The sequence below is a fragment of the Leptopilina boulardi genome, unplaced genomic scaffold, assembly GCF_019393585.1.
Source record: "Leptopilina boulardi isolate dan_hultmark-lab unplaced genomic scaffold, ZJU_Lbou_2.1 LbouV2_110, whole genome shotgun sequence".
NCBI classification, from domain to species: domain Eukaryota; kingdom Metazoa; phylum Arthropoda; class Insecta; order Hymenoptera; family Figitidae; genus Leptopilina; species Leptopilina boulardi.
This window is the reverse complement of record NW_026137653.1, coordinates 838,367-858,783: the sequence shown is the minus strand read 5'-3', so window position 1 is coordinate 858,783 and position 20,417 is coordinate 838,367. Positions and strand designations below refer to the sequence as shown.

At 26.8% G+C, this 20,417-nt stretch overlaps 2 protein-coding genes across 7 annotated transcripts in view; one reads left to right on the top strand and one right to left on the bottom strand.

Annotated features, from left to right (window-relative positions):
* LOC127277400 (agrin-like) overlaps positions 1–20,417 on the bottom strand; it is a 260,690-nt gene that overhangs the window by 206,251 nt on the left and 34,022 nt on the right. The window lies entirely within an intron of this gene.
* LOC127277453 (aminopeptidase N-like) lies at positions 14,948–20,395 on the top strand. 2 transcript variants are annotated; one of them, XM_051298587.1, is made up of 11 exons: positions 14,948–15,085; positions 15,165–15,636; positions 15,725–15,883; positions 15,955–16,423; positions 18,107–18,345; positions 18,409–18,758; positions 18,831–19,108; positions 19,196–19,383; positions 19,491–19,658; positions 19,735–19,890; positions 20,026–20,395. In XM_051298587.1, exons 2-11 carry the CDS (start codon positions 15,170–15,172, stop codon positions 20,285–20,287), a joined length of 2,736 nt encoding a protein of 911 aa, XP_051154544.1. In that variant the 5' UTR covers positions 14,948–15,085; positions 15,165–15,169; the 3' UTR covers positions 20,288–20,395. The 2 variants fall into 2 exon arrangements, with proteins under 2 accessions (XP_051154544.1, XP_051154534.1); XM_051298577.1 differs by having other exon boundaries at positions 20,023–20,395.

The following is a 20,417-nucleotide window of genomic DNA, read 5'->3' as shown; positions in this document are numbered from 1 at the left end:
TACAAGTAAATATTTAGTCAGACATTTTATAAATTTTGAGTTATTAAACTAGTAGTAAAAATCGGTTAAAGTCAGGCATAATAAATAATTTAGAAAATCAGTAGTACAAGTAAATATTTCGTCAAACATTTTATAAATTTTGAGTTATTAAATCAGTAGTAAAAATCGGTTAAAGTCAGGCATAATAAATAATTTATAAAATCAGTAGTACACGTAAATATTCAATCAGACTTTTTTTAATTTTAGTTATTCAAACAGTAGCACAAATTCAAGTCAGACATATAAGAAAATCAGTAGTACAAGACAATTTACATTTTCGTTATCTAGTTTTGAAATTTTATCAGTAGTAAAAATCGGAAATAGTCAGCCAGAAACTCTTATTTAGAAAATCAGTAGTATAAATTAATATACAGTCAGACTTTTTAAAATTTTATTTATAAAAACAAATCGGCTTAAGTCAGACATAATCCCTAGTACATAAAATCAGTAGTACAAGCAAATTAATATAATAATATTTATATAATAAATTTTTATAATTATAAAAATACTTCTTTTTTTCCCTTAATTTATAATGAAATTCAAGCTTAAAAAATATTTAATATTATTTTTCAAATTATATTTCTGATTGTACAAGACTTGGCTAATATTAAGCTTTCGTCAACTTTTCAATATACGAAAGTGGGAAGGGGGGGGGGGATTGATTTTAATCGTTGAATGAAGAAAAAAATTTTTGGAGAGCCGAGGTAGAATTGAGTGAAGGAGGGCAATAATCGGCAGTTAGCCGATTCACCAGATTCTCTCTCATAGCCTGGGCTTTGCTGATAACGGACTTAAACGTTAAGCCCTCGTAGCAGGCAGCTGATTCCCTCTACGAGAGAGAGTCACGGTTATTGGTCAGGACTATGTCGATGTGCAAGGATTATCGATTAATCACAGATCAGTGAGGTAGACGCTTTCTTAATTATCGGGAAGCATTTAGAGTGCCTGTTCAATTACACAGTCAGCATAATCTCTCTCTCTCTCTCTCTCCCTCTCTCTCTACACTGCAATTCATTCTTTTAATATTAAAGTCCAAACAGAAAATCTTGAAAATTGAATGATAAAACAAAATTACATTTAATTTAATCAATTGTGCCTTATTAATTATCTGTAATCATTTAATTTCGACTTTTAAATTTTTCATTTTAAATCATTTGCCAGTGAATTTTTTTGAAATAACACAATTTTAACTAATTAACAATTAAAATGTCACGTCAGTTATTAAAAATTCACTGAAATATTTAACAATTCTGACGTCTGATTTTAATATCAAGTTTTTTTTCATATAAACTGAAATGAAAGTATAATAATTTATAATACGAAGTGAAAAACAGTAATAAATTTGTATTCTTAGTTTTACTTAACGGTTCAACTGCTGATGAAATTTCTTTTGTCCTTGTTTTTTAATCTTTCATCTTCATTAAATTCTGAGATATCTGTACGTTAAGATGAGCACGTAAGTAACAATTTTCTTCGTCTCACAGAATCTTCAAGTCTCGGAAGACTTGGAGACTTTTCGTCGCTCTGAATTCTCTGTTTCTCTTTCATTTTCCGTCTCTTTTTCCATCTCTCTTTCCTTCTACCTTGTTCAATGTCTTCTCACAGTTTTTCTCTTATTCTTTACTTGCCCGTTCATTCCCTCACATGGATACTCTCATTCTATTTTTCCTTCCAGCGTCTATTTCTTTTCTTTTTTTTTCTTTTTTGCACACTCCCGGCTTTCGAGACAGGAAGTGTGGGAGTTTTCTCGCGGTTTTTTTTTTCCCCTAACCTTTTTCCTTATACGCGAAATATGTTGCCGATTATGAGAATGTCCTCAGCTTCTTGTTTCTTTCGTTGAAGTAAATGTTTTTAATTTTACCAAAAGGACGAGGGATAAAAAAAAACAACAATCTTCTCAATCACTAGCACTTTATGACAAAAGAGTCAAGAAGCATTACAAAAATACATCAAGCAACTGCCAATAATCCGCCAGTACTGAACCAGTAGTGGTTACCAATACTGTTGCCAACTCTGGTAGCCAATACTGGTAAAATGTTATCATCCCAAAGTTACGCCAATACTGGTTGCCAGTACTGCGCCAGTATTTGTCAGTACTGCGCCAGTACTGCGCCATTAGTAAATTTTTGATTGGGTCATTTTGTGGGAAAAAAAATTCTAATTTTTTAATTTAAGAAGCAATAAACATTAAATAATTTAATATTTCTTCATCAACGCTTTTAAACTAACATTTTATAAAATTATCGGATAAAAAAAAAAAAAAGAAATTTAATTAAATTTTCACCGTCAGGCGATAGTTAATTTATTTTTTTTAAACCTAAATACAACTTGACACGTCTTCACAGCTTCCTGAACCATTATTATATATAATATGAAAATATAACAATAATATAGATATATATTTTTAGTTTCTGCAAGTGCTTTTTTTCATGAAACACATGATTGCGCAAAGAAATGTATTATGGTTTGGGGGGGATGAAAAGACGAGGAAGCACGTGACACCATCACTTCCGTTATAACGTGATTATATATTGAACGTGCCCGGAGATGTTGGCAATCGATACTTGTTGAGGAATGGGAAGAGGAAGAAGTAACAGAAGAGAGAGAGAGAGAGAGAGAGAGAGGGAAGGAGTGGCGCGAATAAATTTGTCTCGGAAGTCGCGACTCTCGTGGATCCGTTTCCGTTCGATGCAAAACGTCCCACCGTATTCAGCATCTTGGTAACAAAATTGATTAATCGAAAAACAAATCATTTTTTTTTTTATTAAAGAATACAATAAATTTTTTGATAGAACAAAATTTTTTTTCAATGTCTGACTAAATATTTATTTGTACTACTTATTTTCTAAATTAGGGATTGTGTCTGACTAAAATCAACTTATACTACTAATGATATTAGAAAATTAGAAAACTAGAAAATCGTACTAAAAATAGACTTGTACTACTGATTTTAATAAATTAAAAATGTCTTGACTAAACATTTACTTTTAGTACTTTTTTTTCTAAATTATGAATCACGTCTGACTAAAATACACGTATACTACTGATAAAATTGTGAAACTTGAAAATCGTACGGAAAATTGACTTGTACTACTGATTTTCTAACTAAAATTTAAAAAAGTCTGATTAAATATTTATTTCTACTAGTGATTTTGCAAATTAGAGATTCGTCTGACTAAAATCAACTCATACTACTTATAAAATTTAAAAAAAAAACTAGAAAAGTGAACTAAAAATTGACTTGTACTACTAATTTAATAACTAAAATTAAAAATTTCTGACTAAATATTTACTTTTACTACTGATTTTCTAAATAATTTATTATGTCTGACTTAAACCTATTTGTACTACTGAAAAAATTCTTACTATTCGTTTACATTTACTACTAACTTTTCTAATTAGTCATTACATGTCTGACTTTAACCGACTTACACTACTGAAATATTAAAAAAAAAAACTCTTAACTATACATTTACTTTTACTACTGCCTTTCTAAATCAGGGATTTAAAAAACTAAAAATTTTTAAAATATCTGACTAAATATTTACTTTTACTACTGATTTTCTAAATTAGGAATTATGTCTGACTAATAACAAGTTATACTACTGATAAAATTACAAATACAAAAAATCGAACTTAATAACTAAAATCAAAAAAAAGGCTCGACTAAAATATTTATTTCTAGTACTGACTTTCTAAATTAGGGATTTTTAGTACCAATAAAAATTTTACGGCTCTTTAACATTTTGCAAAAATTTTAAGAATTCGTGCAAATAAAGATTCGGACAAATGGAAAATTCAATGAATTAAAAATTCTGGTATTTAAAAATTCGAATATCATTTAAAATACAGTTAACGATAATTCTGATAAATTAATGTTTAGATTAAAAAAGAATTTTTTTAATAAAATATTGGGTAATGAGAAATTTTGTGAAATAAAAATTCTGTTAAACAAAAATTCGGTACCTAAAAATGGTGTTTAGTAAAAATTGGTTTAAATAAAAAAATTTATCAAATAATAAATGATTTTTTGAGAGAATCTTTCTTGAAAAACTGTTTTCATTATGAAAAACTTTAATATATTTATATTTTCTCGTTTTGATAAGAATATATATATATATATATATATATATATATATATATATATATATATATATATATATATAACTGATGAGTTATTAATCCCTTCCAGGGATTAGTTTGCAAATTTTGGTTTTACTTTTTGCAATAAGTAGGAGAGCTTCTAGCGAAGCCTTAGAAGGGGAAATATTTGAGTTTGAAATCCTTGGCGGTTATGAGTTACAAGTAGTTTCTAGTTGGTTGCAACTTGCTTTTGCTAAGGGGAGGTAGGTTGCACACTAAGAACTTGGGAGCATATTAAATTATGCCTAAGTTATACATGTCTAAAGCATAAAAAAAAAAACAAAAAAAAACATTTCGTTAAAATTATCTTTGTATATAATATCTTAATTGTCTATATAGAAAACCTATTATTAGAAAATAGAAATATATTTCAAAAATGTATATTTATTGATAAATTAAAAGAAAGTCTATAGGAATGCAGTGTATAATATTGATGTGTTGACCGTTCTCTTGTCTAGGTAACGTTGAATGGAGTATTTACTGGAGGCAAACAACAAAACCGGTAATTATATTTGCCGCCGTTTCCTTGTGTACACAAAGTAAAACGGATTCTGCCTAGAGACATGGGCTTCAAAATTACAAGATAGAGAATAGATTATAATTTGATTTGTAATAGAAAAAAAAAAAAAAAAATTAATTGCTTCAAAAATGCAAGAATATTTTTTTTTTAATTCTAAATATTTTCAAATTCAACAAATTTTTAATTTCAATTTCACTTTCAATTTCATTAATTTTCAATTTTAAGTTTACTTTAAAATTTAATTTCGATTAAAAATAAAATATTTAAAAAGTTAAAAAAAAATAAATAAAAGTAATTAATAAAATGAAAAATAATAAAAATGAAATATTATTTCTTGTTTAGTGAATAAAGAAGAAAGTTTTCTGGCTGTTAAAAGTGAATATAATTCGACTACAACTAAACCTTCCTCAACTTAACCCTAGATTAGACCATTAGAGCATACACTTGCTACCTCATTCTCTCTCTCTCTTGTTGAGCCATAATCACGCCATACTTGATGGGCTGGACTCGTAGACCTTTGCTCCAAGTCATGTTAACATTTAAACCGAGAATAATATACATATACTATTTCCCCGGCTGCCAAGCAACCGTATTTTCTCTCTCTCTCCCTCTCCCTCTCTGTCTCTCACTTTCCAGGAGAGTTACATTGCGTGAGTATTAACACTATGCTCTGGGAGACAAGTCCGTGTCCACAATTCACTTCTGTCGGATTAAATATTAGTTACGCTTGGCGAATAATAATTTTTCAAGGATATGTGCAACTCCATATATATATACAAAAACAAATGTAATACAATTTATATATATAAATTTACAATAATAATCTACAATAACAATTTGTATTCACTAGAATTTGAAATTCTAAATTAAAGAGAATCCCTAAAATGTTCAACTGTAATTAAATCATTGTTGTATGTTATAATGAAGTGTGTCGGTAGCTCGCGAAACAAACCAGGTATATACTGATCTCAGTATTCATTTTAGTTGCAACAAAATACCTATAAATTTTACTAAGGCTGCAGTTCTGGCTTTGCCTTCTCAGTGTGTGAGAGAGAGAGAGAGAAAACTGGTCGGGCCCTACAACCGTTAACTTTCGCTTGGCACCAGATGCTTCGCATAAGCCGAGAGCTAAAATGCGACTCGTGTCCTGGATAATATTACACAAATGTGGCTTTTAAACTGATATGACTCTAGAAATTTCTCTCTCTATATATATATATATACCAAAATTTCTCTTAATTTTACCATTTTTCATTTCTTTAATCAACTAGAGTATGACAAATCAAAAATTTATTCATCATTTTTATATTTATACAGAAATATACTCTCTAAATCTGAATCAGTAGAAATTTTACTAATTCAATCAGTACTTTTCATTTTAACTGAAGTTTCAGTTATTTTTTGAAATTTACTAATAGAGAAAATTAAAAGGCATTAAAATAAGCTGCAACGCTTATTATTTTAATCCAATTTTGCTTATTTTAATCCATTTTGCTATTAAAATAAGCAAAATTAGATTAAAATAATAAGCGTTACAGTTTATTTTAATGCCTTTTAATTTTTTGTGAATATAATTAGTAAATATACAAGCAATAGAAAATAACTTATGTAAAATAGTAATTTGCATATAACATAACCCAATAAAAAATTTACTAATGGCGCAGTACTGGCGCAGTACTGATAAGTATTGGCGCAGTACTGGCACCCAGTATTGGCGCCAGAGTTGGTGTAACTTTGGGATGATAACATTTTACCAATATTGGCTGTTAGAGTCGGCACCAGTACTGGTAACCACTACTGGTTCAGTACTGGCTGAGTACTGGCAGTTTTGTAGTTTATTGTATACGAAAGGAAAGCTTTAACTGTAACAGAGATAAGTTTAACTGCAATAGTGAAACTTATCTCTGCTCCAGGTAATACTTTTTTGGTATACTATTCTATTTTAGTCAGTACTGGCTCAATATCGGCACAGTACTTGTTTTCCAGTACTGAAAGGGTGGTACTGCACCAGTACTGTTACAATGAAAATACCAGTACTGGTTCAGTACAGACTGCTCAGCCTCGGTAGCCAATATTGAACCAGTACTGCGCCAATAGTCAACTCTGGTATAATACTGAAATTTTTGGTTGGGAACATTTAAAATTAACTATTAAATCAGAACCAAAAATTTCAGTATTATACCAGAGTTAACTACTGGCGCAGTACTGGTTCAGTATTGGCTGCCGAGGCTGGGCAGTCTGTACTAAACCAGTATTGGTATTTTCATTGTATCAGTTCTGGTGCAGTACCACCCTCACAGTACTGGAAAACCAGTACTGAGCCGATATTGAGCCAGTACTGGCTCAAATAGATTTCACTTTTTGATTAATACTAGTTTACAAAAAGTTCTAGAGTGAACATGATGAATTTTTTTGTTTAAATATTTTGTTTATAAAAATTTTTTCATTTTGATTTTATTTTTGAAAATTAAAAGGTATTTTATTTTGCTTTTTTGTGGGTTCAATATATTAGCTAAAATTTAGCTATTTTAGCTAACTCTATTTGCCATTATATGGACAGCAATTTTCGTTAGCTAATACAGCTAAAAATTAGCTACTATAGCTAAAATAGTTTGCTGTAACAGCTAAATATTAGCTATTGTAGCTAAATATTAGCTATTGTAGCTAAAAATTAGCTATCCATATAATAGCAAACTCATTTTTCTTCGTGTGGTAAAATGTTATCATCCCAAAGTTACGCCAACTCTGGTGCCAACACAGAAAATTAAAAGGCATTAAAATAAGCTGCAACGCTCATTATTTTAAACCAATTTTGCTTATTTTAATCCATTTTGATATTAAAATAAGCAAAATTAAAATTAAATTAAAATAATTAAATTAATAATAATTAATAATTAAATTAATTTAATAATTAAAATAATAAGCGTTGCAGCTTCTTTTAATGCCTTTTAATTTTCTGTGTAATGTTAATATGACCATACTAATTTTCGGTATGATTTGATTTAAACACTGATACATTCATACGACTAAATCGCATAAAAACAAAATTATCCTCATTTTCAAATAAATCATATTAATTTTTCAAACAAAAAGTCTTTCAGTGTAATGAAAAATCAATTTTTATCTGTTTATATTTTTACTTTTCATTTTAAATCCACCAATTTCTTTATTAAACAATCTTAGATATAAATTTAGTTATTATTTCAATTTTTCAGATATTGAGAAATAAATATAAAATTTAACGATAAAAAAGTATAAATATCAGCAAAAAAAAAAAAAAAAGGAGAGTTTTATATAATTTCCCGTTCGCTACATTACTTATATCCACGAAGGAATTTTAAATGTGAATACTAAAAGCTTTTTCGAGGCAAGCGTGTTAATAACGAGCGCACTCGCATATTTAATTACTGTGATCGTTTGACATTTTCAGTTTCAAATTAGTTCCCGATCCCCGAATCGCATCCGGATTTCATTAGGTGAATAATTCGATTTAATTTTTTAGATCGCTAATTTTAGTTTATAACGAACGAATAAGAAATTGTTTTTTTTTTTTTCTTTGACAATTAAAAATAAGAAAATAAGACATTTTCTCAATCGAATTTTGATATCGCAAATGTGAAAAGAAGTTGCGCATGACATAAAAAACCTCAACCATAAACTAATATGTAAAAGAATAAATCTTAGCATATATATATATATATATATATATATGTATATTCGTACTTGAGAAATGCCGAGAAAAGTTTTTGAAATCCTTGACTGGAGGATAAAAGGAAACATAAGTCTTGACTCTTCAAGTGTCGAATTATCGATTCATTGGAATTCAAACAAGAGGAAAAAAAGTCTTGAAAGCAGTTAGAACTGAAGTTATTTTGCAGATGTTGATTTTACTTGTAGCAGAAAAGAGAAAAAAAGTTTTAAACAAAAAAAAAAAAGGAAATTAATATAATGCATTTTTTTTTCCCTACACCCAGAGAAATATTTTATTTGAACCAAATATAATATATATTTGAATTAAATAAATGTACAGCCTATTATGCTATTTATTTGGCATAAATAAAATTTTTTATTTCAATCAAATAAAAAATTTATTTCGCACAAAAAAAATATTTATTTCGCCAAAAAAAAAAAATATTTGATGAAAATAATTATTTATTTAATAATAGTCAAGTAACCGATTATTTTAATAAAATAAATTTTGTTTCCAATAAATATAAATTGAAAAAACAATCAGAAAAACAGAGTTACAAAGAAAAAGAAACAGAAAAAAATGGATTTTTCAAAGTTGGTATAACTTTTGATAAAATGATTTTTTTTTTTATAGCATGGAAGAGCAAAGGGAAGTAACTTTTAATTCGCGTGCCCTGTGCCAACCAATCTGTGTCGTGCGCAGTCTTCTTACTCCTGATAAGCAAAAGTAATTTATTTATCGTTGCGGGGGGGGAGGGATGCCATCACGCGACCCCAACAAGTCTTTGCAACCGGAAAGGGAGGAAAAAGGGCGTTTCGTTACCGTCCAAGGGACCATAGATTGCAAAAAACCATTAGTTTTCTCAAATGTCATCTTTTTTTTTTTACCAAGAAAATTCAAATGAAAATATTCTCCTCATATTATTATTTCTCCAAGGATACATAAATGTTTAAACACACAGAGAAAAATGATATATTTGTCTCAGGGACAAATAAATATTTATTTGACTCAAATGAATATTTATTTAATTCAAATAAATTTTATTTGGTTTAAATAAATTTTATTTGGTTTAAATTAAAATTTTCCTCGCGCCACTAAAAAATTGTATGCTTAATTAAATTTTTCATTTTAAATCAAATAGAAATATACTCTGAGAAAAATATATATATCTTTAAAGAAGAAGATAAATTTGTATATTCATGGATTTTTCTTATATATATATATATATATATATATATATACAATTTCCGTTTTATTGAATCATAGTAAAATGTTCATTTATCAAATTACTTTTTAAATTACATATTTTCATGAAATATGACATTCTTTGGAAAGAAGAAGGAAAAAAAAAATAAAGTATGATATAAATGGACAGGAAATTGGTTGTATGATTGGGAGAGCCCAGCGCGCAAATAGAACTTGTGTCGCGCGGGTTTTTGAATGATCGATGATCTTGAGAATGGATCATGTCTACTCTGAGAAACCTCGCTTTCGTGAATTTTGTTTGAACTAAGAATTTTACCTTGAATAGGATCGGAGAAAACTGAGAATGGGGAAAATGCGGAAGTGATCGATGGACGAGAGCACGCTGGATTTAGTTTGTTATATTTTATTGAGAATACAAATATTACTTAGGTTGTGTATATATATACATATATATATATATATACAAATAAATTATTAAAATTTTCATTTTAATAAAAGCCCCCAAAATTTGCAAACAAACGTTTATATAATAATTCAATTTATTAATTGGTAAAATGTAAGATAAAAAAAATTGAGGAATAAAAAAATAGAATTATTGAAGTTTACTTTCAAATATTTACATACGTAAAAAATATTTTAATTTCAGTGCTCATTTGGAAGGATCAAGAACTAAAAAAGCGAATACCACGTTCAGTAAAAGAAGATAACTGCATTACCTTTCAGTAAGATAAGTTACGAACAGTCGATAAAAACAACATTTATGAAACTTTCTCTTAACCGCGAATCGTGTTTTATTACAAAGCCGCAATTAAAATAATTTTTAAATATTTTTAAACAATTTAAAACAATTTTAACCAATTTTAAATAATTTCAAAAAAAAAATTTTATTTTAAAAATTAAAATGCAATTTCTATATATAATTTATTTTTTATTAATTTTTTATTATTTGCAATTTTTACTATTTATTGAACTACAGTTACGAATAAAAAAGGGGTTTTAAGTAAATGAAAATTAATTTTTTAAAAGGGAGAAAGTAAATTAAAATTAAATTTTAAATTATCCTGTATAATATTATTAAAAAAATTTTCAATCACCATTTCAATTATAATAATAATTAAATAAATGCATTCAATTATTTCGTTAATAATAATGAATCTTCAATAATAAAAATAATCATTTTATTTGAATCAAAGCAAAAAAGAAAGTTAAATGCAAATTTAACAAAAATAAAATGAAGATTTTTCACGAGTGAGATATTTTTATTAGAAGCTGTAAACTATAAAATTTTACTGTCGTGACAAGTTGTGAGATCTAAACGCATTCTCCGAGATCTTTATCAAAGCTAAAAATGGATTAATCCTCAGCGAAAAAAATTCACAGTCACGAAAGACTCATTTAATTCACAAAAATATATATATATATATATCTCTGTAAAAGAAATTTTTTTTTAAAAATTATTGCACGACATGGTAAAATTTTATAACCCCGAAAAATGATAAATTATTATATCAACGGGTGGTAATGAGAACACCTATTGAGCTCGCTTGCAACATATAAGACATTCATCAAAAAAATAGAAAAGTCCAATTTAATGATCACAATTTCCTAGACGCAATTCGTATACATAAATTTTATTATATCAAAATATAAAAAAAAACAGTTATAATTATTATAATAATAAATAATTATAATTTTAATAATAAATAATAAATTATAAATTATAATAATAATTATATGCTATCAATTTTTGAACGTGAATTATAAAAAAGAAAAATAATTTGAAGAGGTGAGAAAGAATTTCTTATAACGATTATATTTTTTTTATCGCATCAAAATACGATTGCAAGTCGCCTGAATGAAGAGACGATCACAAGTCTTATTTATAGGTAGTAAAAAAGTTTAAATAAATTCTTTAGGAGAGCGTGATATCTGTTCGTTGGGTTGTATCTGTCTAAGCCAAAAAGATCGTTATTTATTTACTTAAATCGAATGTCTTCTGATTCTCTCGGGACAGTCAACCCTCGAATTTCGGAGGTTTTATATAATATAAAGCTGCCGAGCGCGCGTTTTTGGTTGCGGGCAGTAAATTTTCACTCTTCCCACGCACCCACTAGCTGTAAATTTAACTTCGCCTTTCAATATAGAGGCAAACAGAGATTTTATTTTATTTTCTTCTTGGATTATCACTTGAATGACATTTATTTATGTTTAAGTTTAGATTTTCTCATTTTTTTTAACTTTCAAAAAAAAAAAATTAAAAATTCTTTTTAAACAAATTTGATTTTTAAAAATTAGTTTTTTTTTTATATTTTAAATAGAAATATAAGATAGTGAATTTCTGTCAAGAATAACAAGATTCTAAATTTATAAATCTTGCGAATATTTATAAATCTAGAAACTATTTCAATTTTTTTTTCAAGATAAAACATAGAAACAAATCAGACTGCGTGGTTTCATGAAAAGGGACATGCTTTATAAAATCAATATATGCAAATATATCCTAACTAACGTTTGAATCGTAAATTCTTCGCGACACGAAATTGCCCTTTCTAGAGAACTGAATGGACATATTGAACAAACAATAAATCGAGTACAATCAATTTATATATATATATATATATACATGAAAGTTGGAAAATTTTGTCAAAAAAAAGAAAATTTGTCATATTTCTTGAGAAACGTTCAAAATATCTTTCTTATTTGATTATTACTTTAAATTTTTTATTAAATAAAATTTCAATTTTGCCCTAATAATTATCTTCAAATAGATTTTTATTTAATTTAAATTTTATTTACACCAAATAAATAGGCTGTACGTTTGTTTAACTTAAATATATATCACCGGTCGCTGATTATTAATCTTATGTCAGATTTTCAAAATTCAAAATGGCGGATTCAATATGGCGGTCAAAATTTAAAAAAGTTATTAAATTTTTTTTAAACCTTGGTATCTAGGAGTTTTTTGCGTCGCTGATGACGAATCTGATGTTAAATTTTAAAAATTCAAAATGGCGGATATAAAATAAAAAATTAATAACTTTTTAAAAATGTGATCGCCATATTGTATCCGCCATTTTGAATTTTGAAAATCTAACATCAGATTAATAATCAGTGACCCCGAAAACCCCCAAAATACCAAGTTTTATAAAATATTAATAATTTTTAAAAGATATCTTGTCGCACTTTTCATTTAGGGTTTGTTTTCACCTCTAAAAACCACAAACGACTTGATCTAGCAAAACGACCAGTTACGGCTATTTTTTTTTTGGGTCCTAATTTCCGAAAATGTTAAATTTTTTTGTGGGTCAAAAATTGTGTCGGACGGTGTATTATATTTGGTTCAAATAAAACATATGAATGTAATTCTAAAATATTCTGTTATACATTAGTTTTAGGAATGGGATTTTTGATAAGAATTTTTTTTTAATAAAAAAAAAGCAACGATTATCGAATGCACTTTCCTTTGTCATGCACTGCTCATCGCTTTTTCGAAATATTCATTTCAAGGAAGTCATACATTCTCTATGAATGAATGTGTAGGTGGACAGTGTGCCCTACCTAAGCTTAAACATGTTCAGAGGTGTTTTCATAATTTATACGTGCATTTACATTAAGAAACTCCCCCTCTCGTTTTTTTTTTTTTTTTTTTTTTTTTCTCTCTATAAAAAATTTGTGTAAGTCTATGAAAAACGACATAAGGGCTTTAATGACTAAAGCGCCTTTTATAATTCACCTGGAATCTTAATGACATATATTTAAACTGGATTTTAAGATACACGTGAAATTCAAGATTTAAAGAGTCACTGAATCTTTTTTTCACTCAAAACTATTTACCATAAACAGTACGACTACTGAAGTGGTTCTCTTTTATCGTTTTCATTTTAACGATAAAAGATAAATATTGTAATTCTAGATATAGAAAATTGCTTTCTCTTTATATATAGTGATTTTTTTTCAACTAAAACAAAAAAAAAAAAACGTAATAATTTGCAACTTGTCAATTTATTCGATATAAAATCTAAATTTACAATAAATTATCTTTTTATCAAGTGCAAATTATTTCCGCATTAGACTAATTTAGTTTTATCTCTTTTACAACGATTTTCATTCCCATTCGCACTTTCATGGTTCCCATATATATTTATAAATATATATATATACAAGAGGAAAAGATGCGGTCAGATGAAGATTCATATCTCGCGCATTATAATGTTTATGCGGCTTTATAGGACGACCGGCTTGGATAATAAGGATATTTTGCATATATGCTTATGTTGTACTTTATTTGTCGGTTGAAACAACTTAAATGTACATATAACATATATGCAAAAATCAGAAAATTCTGTTTTTGATTGAAAGCTATATTAAAACGATGTTAAATGTAAGGCAGATTTATGTGCACTCATTTATGAAAATAATATATTCGAGTTTAACTTTCATCAACGATATATAGTTCAACATTATTAAATATAAACTTATATATTTATTATCAAAGACCTTTGGACTTTGATAACAATTGTAGACGCTAATATTTCTCTTTAATCTTAAAATCTTATTTAATATATTTGTAAGAGAAAAACAAAAAAAAAAAAAAAAAAAAAACTACACGACTGAGTTTTATGGAATTCTCATCTAATAAAGCTTGCGTTTAATTAATTGCTCGATTTCGTGTACAAATATCATTCGAAACATCCTTTTAAAAAGAACATTTTTTTTTCATTTCTCAATGTTTAAAGATTTATGTAATTTTTATGGAGATTAAAAAAATAATAAACACGAAAAATTTTCCATAAACAGAAAAAGGATTATATATTTCCTTTTTTTTACCTGGATTTTTGAAAAATATATATTTTAATTAAATGATCTAACATGGAAAAAAAATCCAGCGAAAAGTTTCACTAGAATTAAAAACCATTGAAATATTTTTTTTTGCCTTAGAATTATTTAGTGAAAATTTGAACTTATATGAAATAGTTACTCACTTCTTGCTTTTTGAATTAATTAAATTTTTAATCAAAAAAAAATTTTTGGGAATATTAAAATTTTTGTGATTGGTCCAGTGGATGCTGAGCTAGATAAAGATAAATTTTTTGAATTTTTGAAATTTTCAAAAACCCGCAAGTTGCGAACAAAAAAATATATGCCGCACTTTTGGTAGATATAAATAATTTTTTTCTGCGACACTAAAATTCAATAATAGCATTGCAAAATATTACAAGCAATCTCACTTTTAGACATAAATCTTATCATACTTTAGAGTATGATTTAGATTTGATAATCTATACATTCTGGAAACACAATGTAATTTATCTATAAATCTCAAAATCTAAATTAACTAATTTGTTTTTTCTTTACATTCTGATAATTTTTATCCACGATAAGATAGAAAAGAAAATAAATTATTAATAATTTTTTACAGTTCATCAATATCCATACTTTGTGACAGTAAGCTTTAAAAAGTACTCTAAATTAATTTCAAAATCCAGGTAATTAATTTAATAATTTATTTACAATTTAATAATTTTGAAATTGTTAAAATAATTTTTATAATTTTTAATATTACAGAAAAAATGATTAAAGGGAAACAAATTCCCTTTCTAATTCTTTTGAAACTATTTGCAATAGTAAAAGCAGTAAATTTTGAAAACAATGGAATTGAAAAAAATGAATTAATAAATTATCGTTTGCCCACTTCAATTATACCAATAAATTATGAACTTACATTAAATTTTTTACCAGAACTCACATTTCGTGGCACGGTAAAAATTAAAGCCATTGTTCAAGAGAAAACAAATAAAATTGTTCTACATTATGGTAAATTGAGTATCAAAGGTGTTTCTGTTTTACATAAAAAGGAGCAATTAATAATAGAAAATAAAAATTATGATCCAATCACTGAAAAATATTCAATAACATTGAAAAATGTTCTTTCAAAAGAAAGTGAAATTTTTATAGTAATTGTTTATTCTGGTGAAGCTCACGATGATCTTAAAGGATTTTATAAGATGACTTACTTTAATCAAAAAGGGGAGGAAAAGTAATAAATATTCTTTTACTCTTTTTTTTTTAGTAAACTCTATAATTATTAAAATTGCAAAAAATTTATTTGAAAAAAATATTTATAGAAAAATGGCTGCAACTCAATTTAGTCCAATTTATGCCAGACACGCTTTTCCATGTTTTGATGAACCTGCATTTAAAGCATTTTTCAAAATTCGCATTCGAAGACCATCTAATTTTATTGCTTTAAGCAATATGCCACGTGTTAATAGTACAGAAGTTTTGTAGGTACCAATAATTGATATAAAAATTTCTATATATACCTTTTAAATATTTTTCATTTTCTAAATTTTAGAGGATCAAATCAATTGGATATTTTTCAAGAAAGTGTTAAAATGTCAACATATTTAGTTGGTTTTGTCATTGGTGAATTAAATTCAACAAATACGAAAAATATTAAAATTTGGACTAGAGAAGATTTAACAGATCAAACAAATTATGCCGAACAAATATCGACAAATATTTTAAATAATTTAGGAACATTATTTAAACAACCATTAATAATTAAAAAAATGGACATGATTGCATTACCACAAATGTATTTTACTGCAATGGAAAATTGGGGTTTAGTAACATTTAGAGAATCAGCTCTTCTTTATGATAAAAAAGAATCATCAGTTATTGTACAAAAAACAATTGCTGAAACTATTGTACATGAATTTACTCACATGTGGTTTGGAAATTTGGTAACACCCAATTGGTGGGGTTATTTATGGCTTAAAGAAGCATTTGCTGGCTACTATCAATTCAGATATTTAGATGAGGTAATTATTTTTCAAATTTTCATTAGGATCAGCCGGAGTAAATCCGAACGCTAATTATTTCAGCTTTATTAAAATTTTAAAAAAATAAGTTATACATGAGAATTTTGACCTCTGATCCTCTTCAAGAGATTCTAATGTTACTAACGTTAGTACCTATAAAAAAATTAAGAGTTTCTAAAATATATTTTCACAGAAACTTTACCACTACTTTCCCATTACCACTTTCACTTTCACTTAAACTTTTTCTAATTTTCATTCCCATTTCCACTTCTACTTTTTCTAATTCTCATTCGCACTTTCATTCTCACTTCTACTATTTTTAATTCTCATTCCCACTGCATTTCCACTTTTTCTAATTTTCATTCCCATTTCCACTTTCACTTTTTTATATTCATTTCCACTTCCACTGTTTCTAATTTTCATTCCCATTCCTATTTCCACTTCCAGTTTTTTATATTAATTGCCACTACCACTTTTTCTAATTATCATTCACACTTTCACTTCCACTTGTTCCAATTTTCATTCCCATTTCATCTTCCACTTTTTTATTTTCATTACAACTTTTTTTATATTTTCACTCCCACTTCCATTCCTAATTTTTTAAATTTTCATTATCACTTTCACTTTTTCTAATTTCCATCCATGTTAATTAAAAAAAGTGGAAATGGTTGTGTAAATGGAAATTAGAAATAGTTTTAGTCGAAATGGCAACAGCTAATGAAAATTAGAAGTGGAAAAAATGGGAGTAGAAGTGGGAATGAAAATTAGAAAAAGGGAAGTGGAAATAAAAAGCGTGGAAGTGGAGGTGGTAATGAAAATAAAAAAGTGAAAGTGGAAATGAGAATTAGAAAGAGTGGAAATGGAAGTGCGAATGAGAATTAGAAAAAGTGAAAGTGGAAATGGAAGTGCGAATGAGAATTAGAAAAAGTGAAAGTGGAAATGGTAATGAAAATAAAAAAATAGAAGTGATAATAGAAATTAAAATTATAAAAAGTGAGGGTAGGAACATTAAATACTTCCTGGTGGTCGATTTTCGACAAGTTTCTGCAAAAATACAATTTAGAAACATTTTCTTAATTTCAGGATCTTAATAAAATTTAATATTCTAGGGTTTTTGGGGTCGCTGATTACCAATTTGAAGTCAGTTTTTCAAAATTCAAAATGGCGGATCCAATATGGCGGGCGAGAATTAAAAAATTCATCGAATTCGCTCGAAAATTGTTACTCGGGGGGTTTCAGGGTCGCTGATTACGAATTTGGAGTTAGCAAATTTTATCATTTTTAAAAATAAGTTTTAGGAAAGTTCGCCATTTTGAATTTAAAAAATTTGACTTTTATTTTTGTATATTTACATTCAATCACTCCAAAATACTTTCTGTACCAAGTTTTGAAAAAATCCGTTATGATTTGATAAAGTTATTGAAGGTTTTAATTGTGTAATGGATTTTAATTTTTAACCTGTTTGATTTTTGTATTTATATATGATGCATTATTACATAATAGGTTTATTATCGTATTTTTTTTTTTTTTTTTTTTTGAGTTTTTATATATCATGCACCAGAATACTGGAATTATTGTCTTTTAAAAGAAAAAACTTATTGTTGAAACTTACTAAAAGCGTTCGGATTTACCCCGCGGCTGACCCTATACAAGAATTGTTTCATTTTGTAATTGTAATTTCAGATTGAATCAAAATGGAGAATGAAGAAACAAATTTTACTTAATCGTCAAAATGCCCTGCTTATTGATTCACATCCTTTATTATCAAAACCAATGAGTAGAAATGTTCATACTTCTCAAGAAGTTATAGGAATGTTTGATAGTATTTCGTACGATAAAGGATTGAGTATTATACGAATGATGGATTTATCTTTTGGAACTAAAGTTCTTGATTCTGCATTGACACTATATCTTCAATCAAAGTAAATATATTGATAAAAAAAAAATAATCCTCGATATCATTTATAATTCTTTTTTTTTTACAGGAAAGAAAAAAATAGCAAACCGGAGGATTTATTTGCAAGTATGCAGTTGAAAATGAATTCTAATCTTGACACTTCTGTTGAGACAATAATGAACACATGGACTAAACAATCCGGATATCCGGTATTGTTGGTAACAATTGATAAAAATCAGGTAAAACTAAGACAAATGCCATTTTCATTAGGGAAACTAAATGCTAATTCAACATTAAATAAAAAATGGTGGATTCCAATTAGTTGGATTTCACAATCAACACCATCGTCTGGTGTTAATAGGTGGATTAATGACGATGAGGTTATCACAATAGATAACAAAAAAAATGATTGGATTATTTTTAATGTAGAAGCTGCTGGTGAGAAACAATATATTTTTTTTCCATTTTTTTTTTTTGAAAACAATGATTAATAAATTTAAATATTTAAAGGTTTCTATCGAGTTAATTACGATACGGTTTCATGGCGTAAAATAATTGAAACTTTAAATAGTTGTCATTTTAAAAATATTCTTCCACTAAATCGAGCGGCTATTATTGATGATTTATTAAATCTTGCAAGGGCAAATCTTGTTGATTATACATTAGCACTTGAAGGACTTCAATATTTAAGACGTGAAAAAGATTATATAGCATTTAAAATTGCTTTTAATTCCTTGGATTATCTTACCAAGAAAATGTCAAATCACACAGGATTTGACATTTATACCGTTAGTAATATTTATAATTTTAAAAAATTTTCTTAAATTTCAAATTTGGTTTCTATTTTTATAAACGTGAATTTTCATTAATTATAGAAATATTTACTGAGACTTATAAAAGATATTCATACAGAAGTTGGTTTTAATGATAAAAGGGATGATGACATGACTAAAATGTTATTACGTAGAGAATTAAATTCAATATCCTGTAATTTAGGTCAAGAAGATTGTGTAAATAAATCTTTGCGTCACTTTGACCAATGGAAAAATGGTGTCAATGCTCGGTATATTTAATTTAAATTAATTACAATTTGTATTTTTTTTTTATATATTTTAACTTATTTCAATTATATATTGTTGGCAATTATTATTTACAATTATTATTTTTCAGAGTTCATAGAAATTTGAAAACTGTTGTTTATGCAACAGCAATTAAAAAAGGTGATATTGATAATTGGCACTTTTTATGGAACAAATACAATGCTACAAATGTTGTTTCTGAACGAATGGAAATATTTAATGCTCTTTCGTGTTCCCCACATTATGAAATATTGGATAAGTGAGTACAATTTTTATTTATTTTTTTTTAAATAAATTACTTGAATATTTTTTAACACAAAAATAAAATTTTTCAGACATCTTCGTTCATTTTTATTCAAAACCAATGGGCACAGAATGTATCATGAACATAATTTAAAAGACGTTTTTAGCTCTATATTATCTTGTAGTTTATTTGGAGTTGAATTTGTAATAAATTTCATTGACGAGAACTATGAAAAAATATTTAAAGCGTAAGTATACATATTATAATATATTCTATTTAATAATTTATTTAATTAATTAATTTATTTAATTTTATTTAATTAATTAATTTATTTAATTTTATTTAATTATTTAACTTAATTTATTCATTTATTATTTAGCAGTGGAAATGTGCAACAAATTTCAAGTATTTTACTACAAGTGTCTCAGTACTTATCCACTCAAACTCTAATCGATAAATTTGAAGCACTCGTGCGATCACATAACATTGATCTTGAGCCAATTATTTCTTCATTACAAGTGCAATTGGAGTTTGCTAAACATGACTTGGAACTATATCATCAAAGTTCAATGAAAATTATTAATTGGTTAAAATCTAATAAGTTGATTAACTCCGATAATGTAAATTACATAATAAGTGAATGAATATATATTTTTTTTAAAAAAATAGTTTTATCAGCCAAATATTTATATTGTTTTTTTTTTTACATTTTTTATGTAAAATAAATTGTGAAAAAAGTACCTATTTTTTAATTTCGAATTTAAAATTATTTTC

Coding starts and splice junctions, on each gene's coding strand:
- LOC127277453 (XM_051298577.1), top strand. CDS start 15,170: ATGATTAAAGGGAAACAAATTCCCTTTCTAATTCTTTTGAAACTATTT. Junction 16,424..18,106: donor AATTCAGATATTTAGATGAG/GTAATTATTTTT, acceptor TTGTAATTTCAG/ATTGAATCAAAATGGAGAAT. Junction 18,346..18,408: donor ACACTATATCTTCAATCAAA/GTAAATATATTG, acceptor TTTTTTTTACAG/GAAAGAAAAAAATAGCAAAC.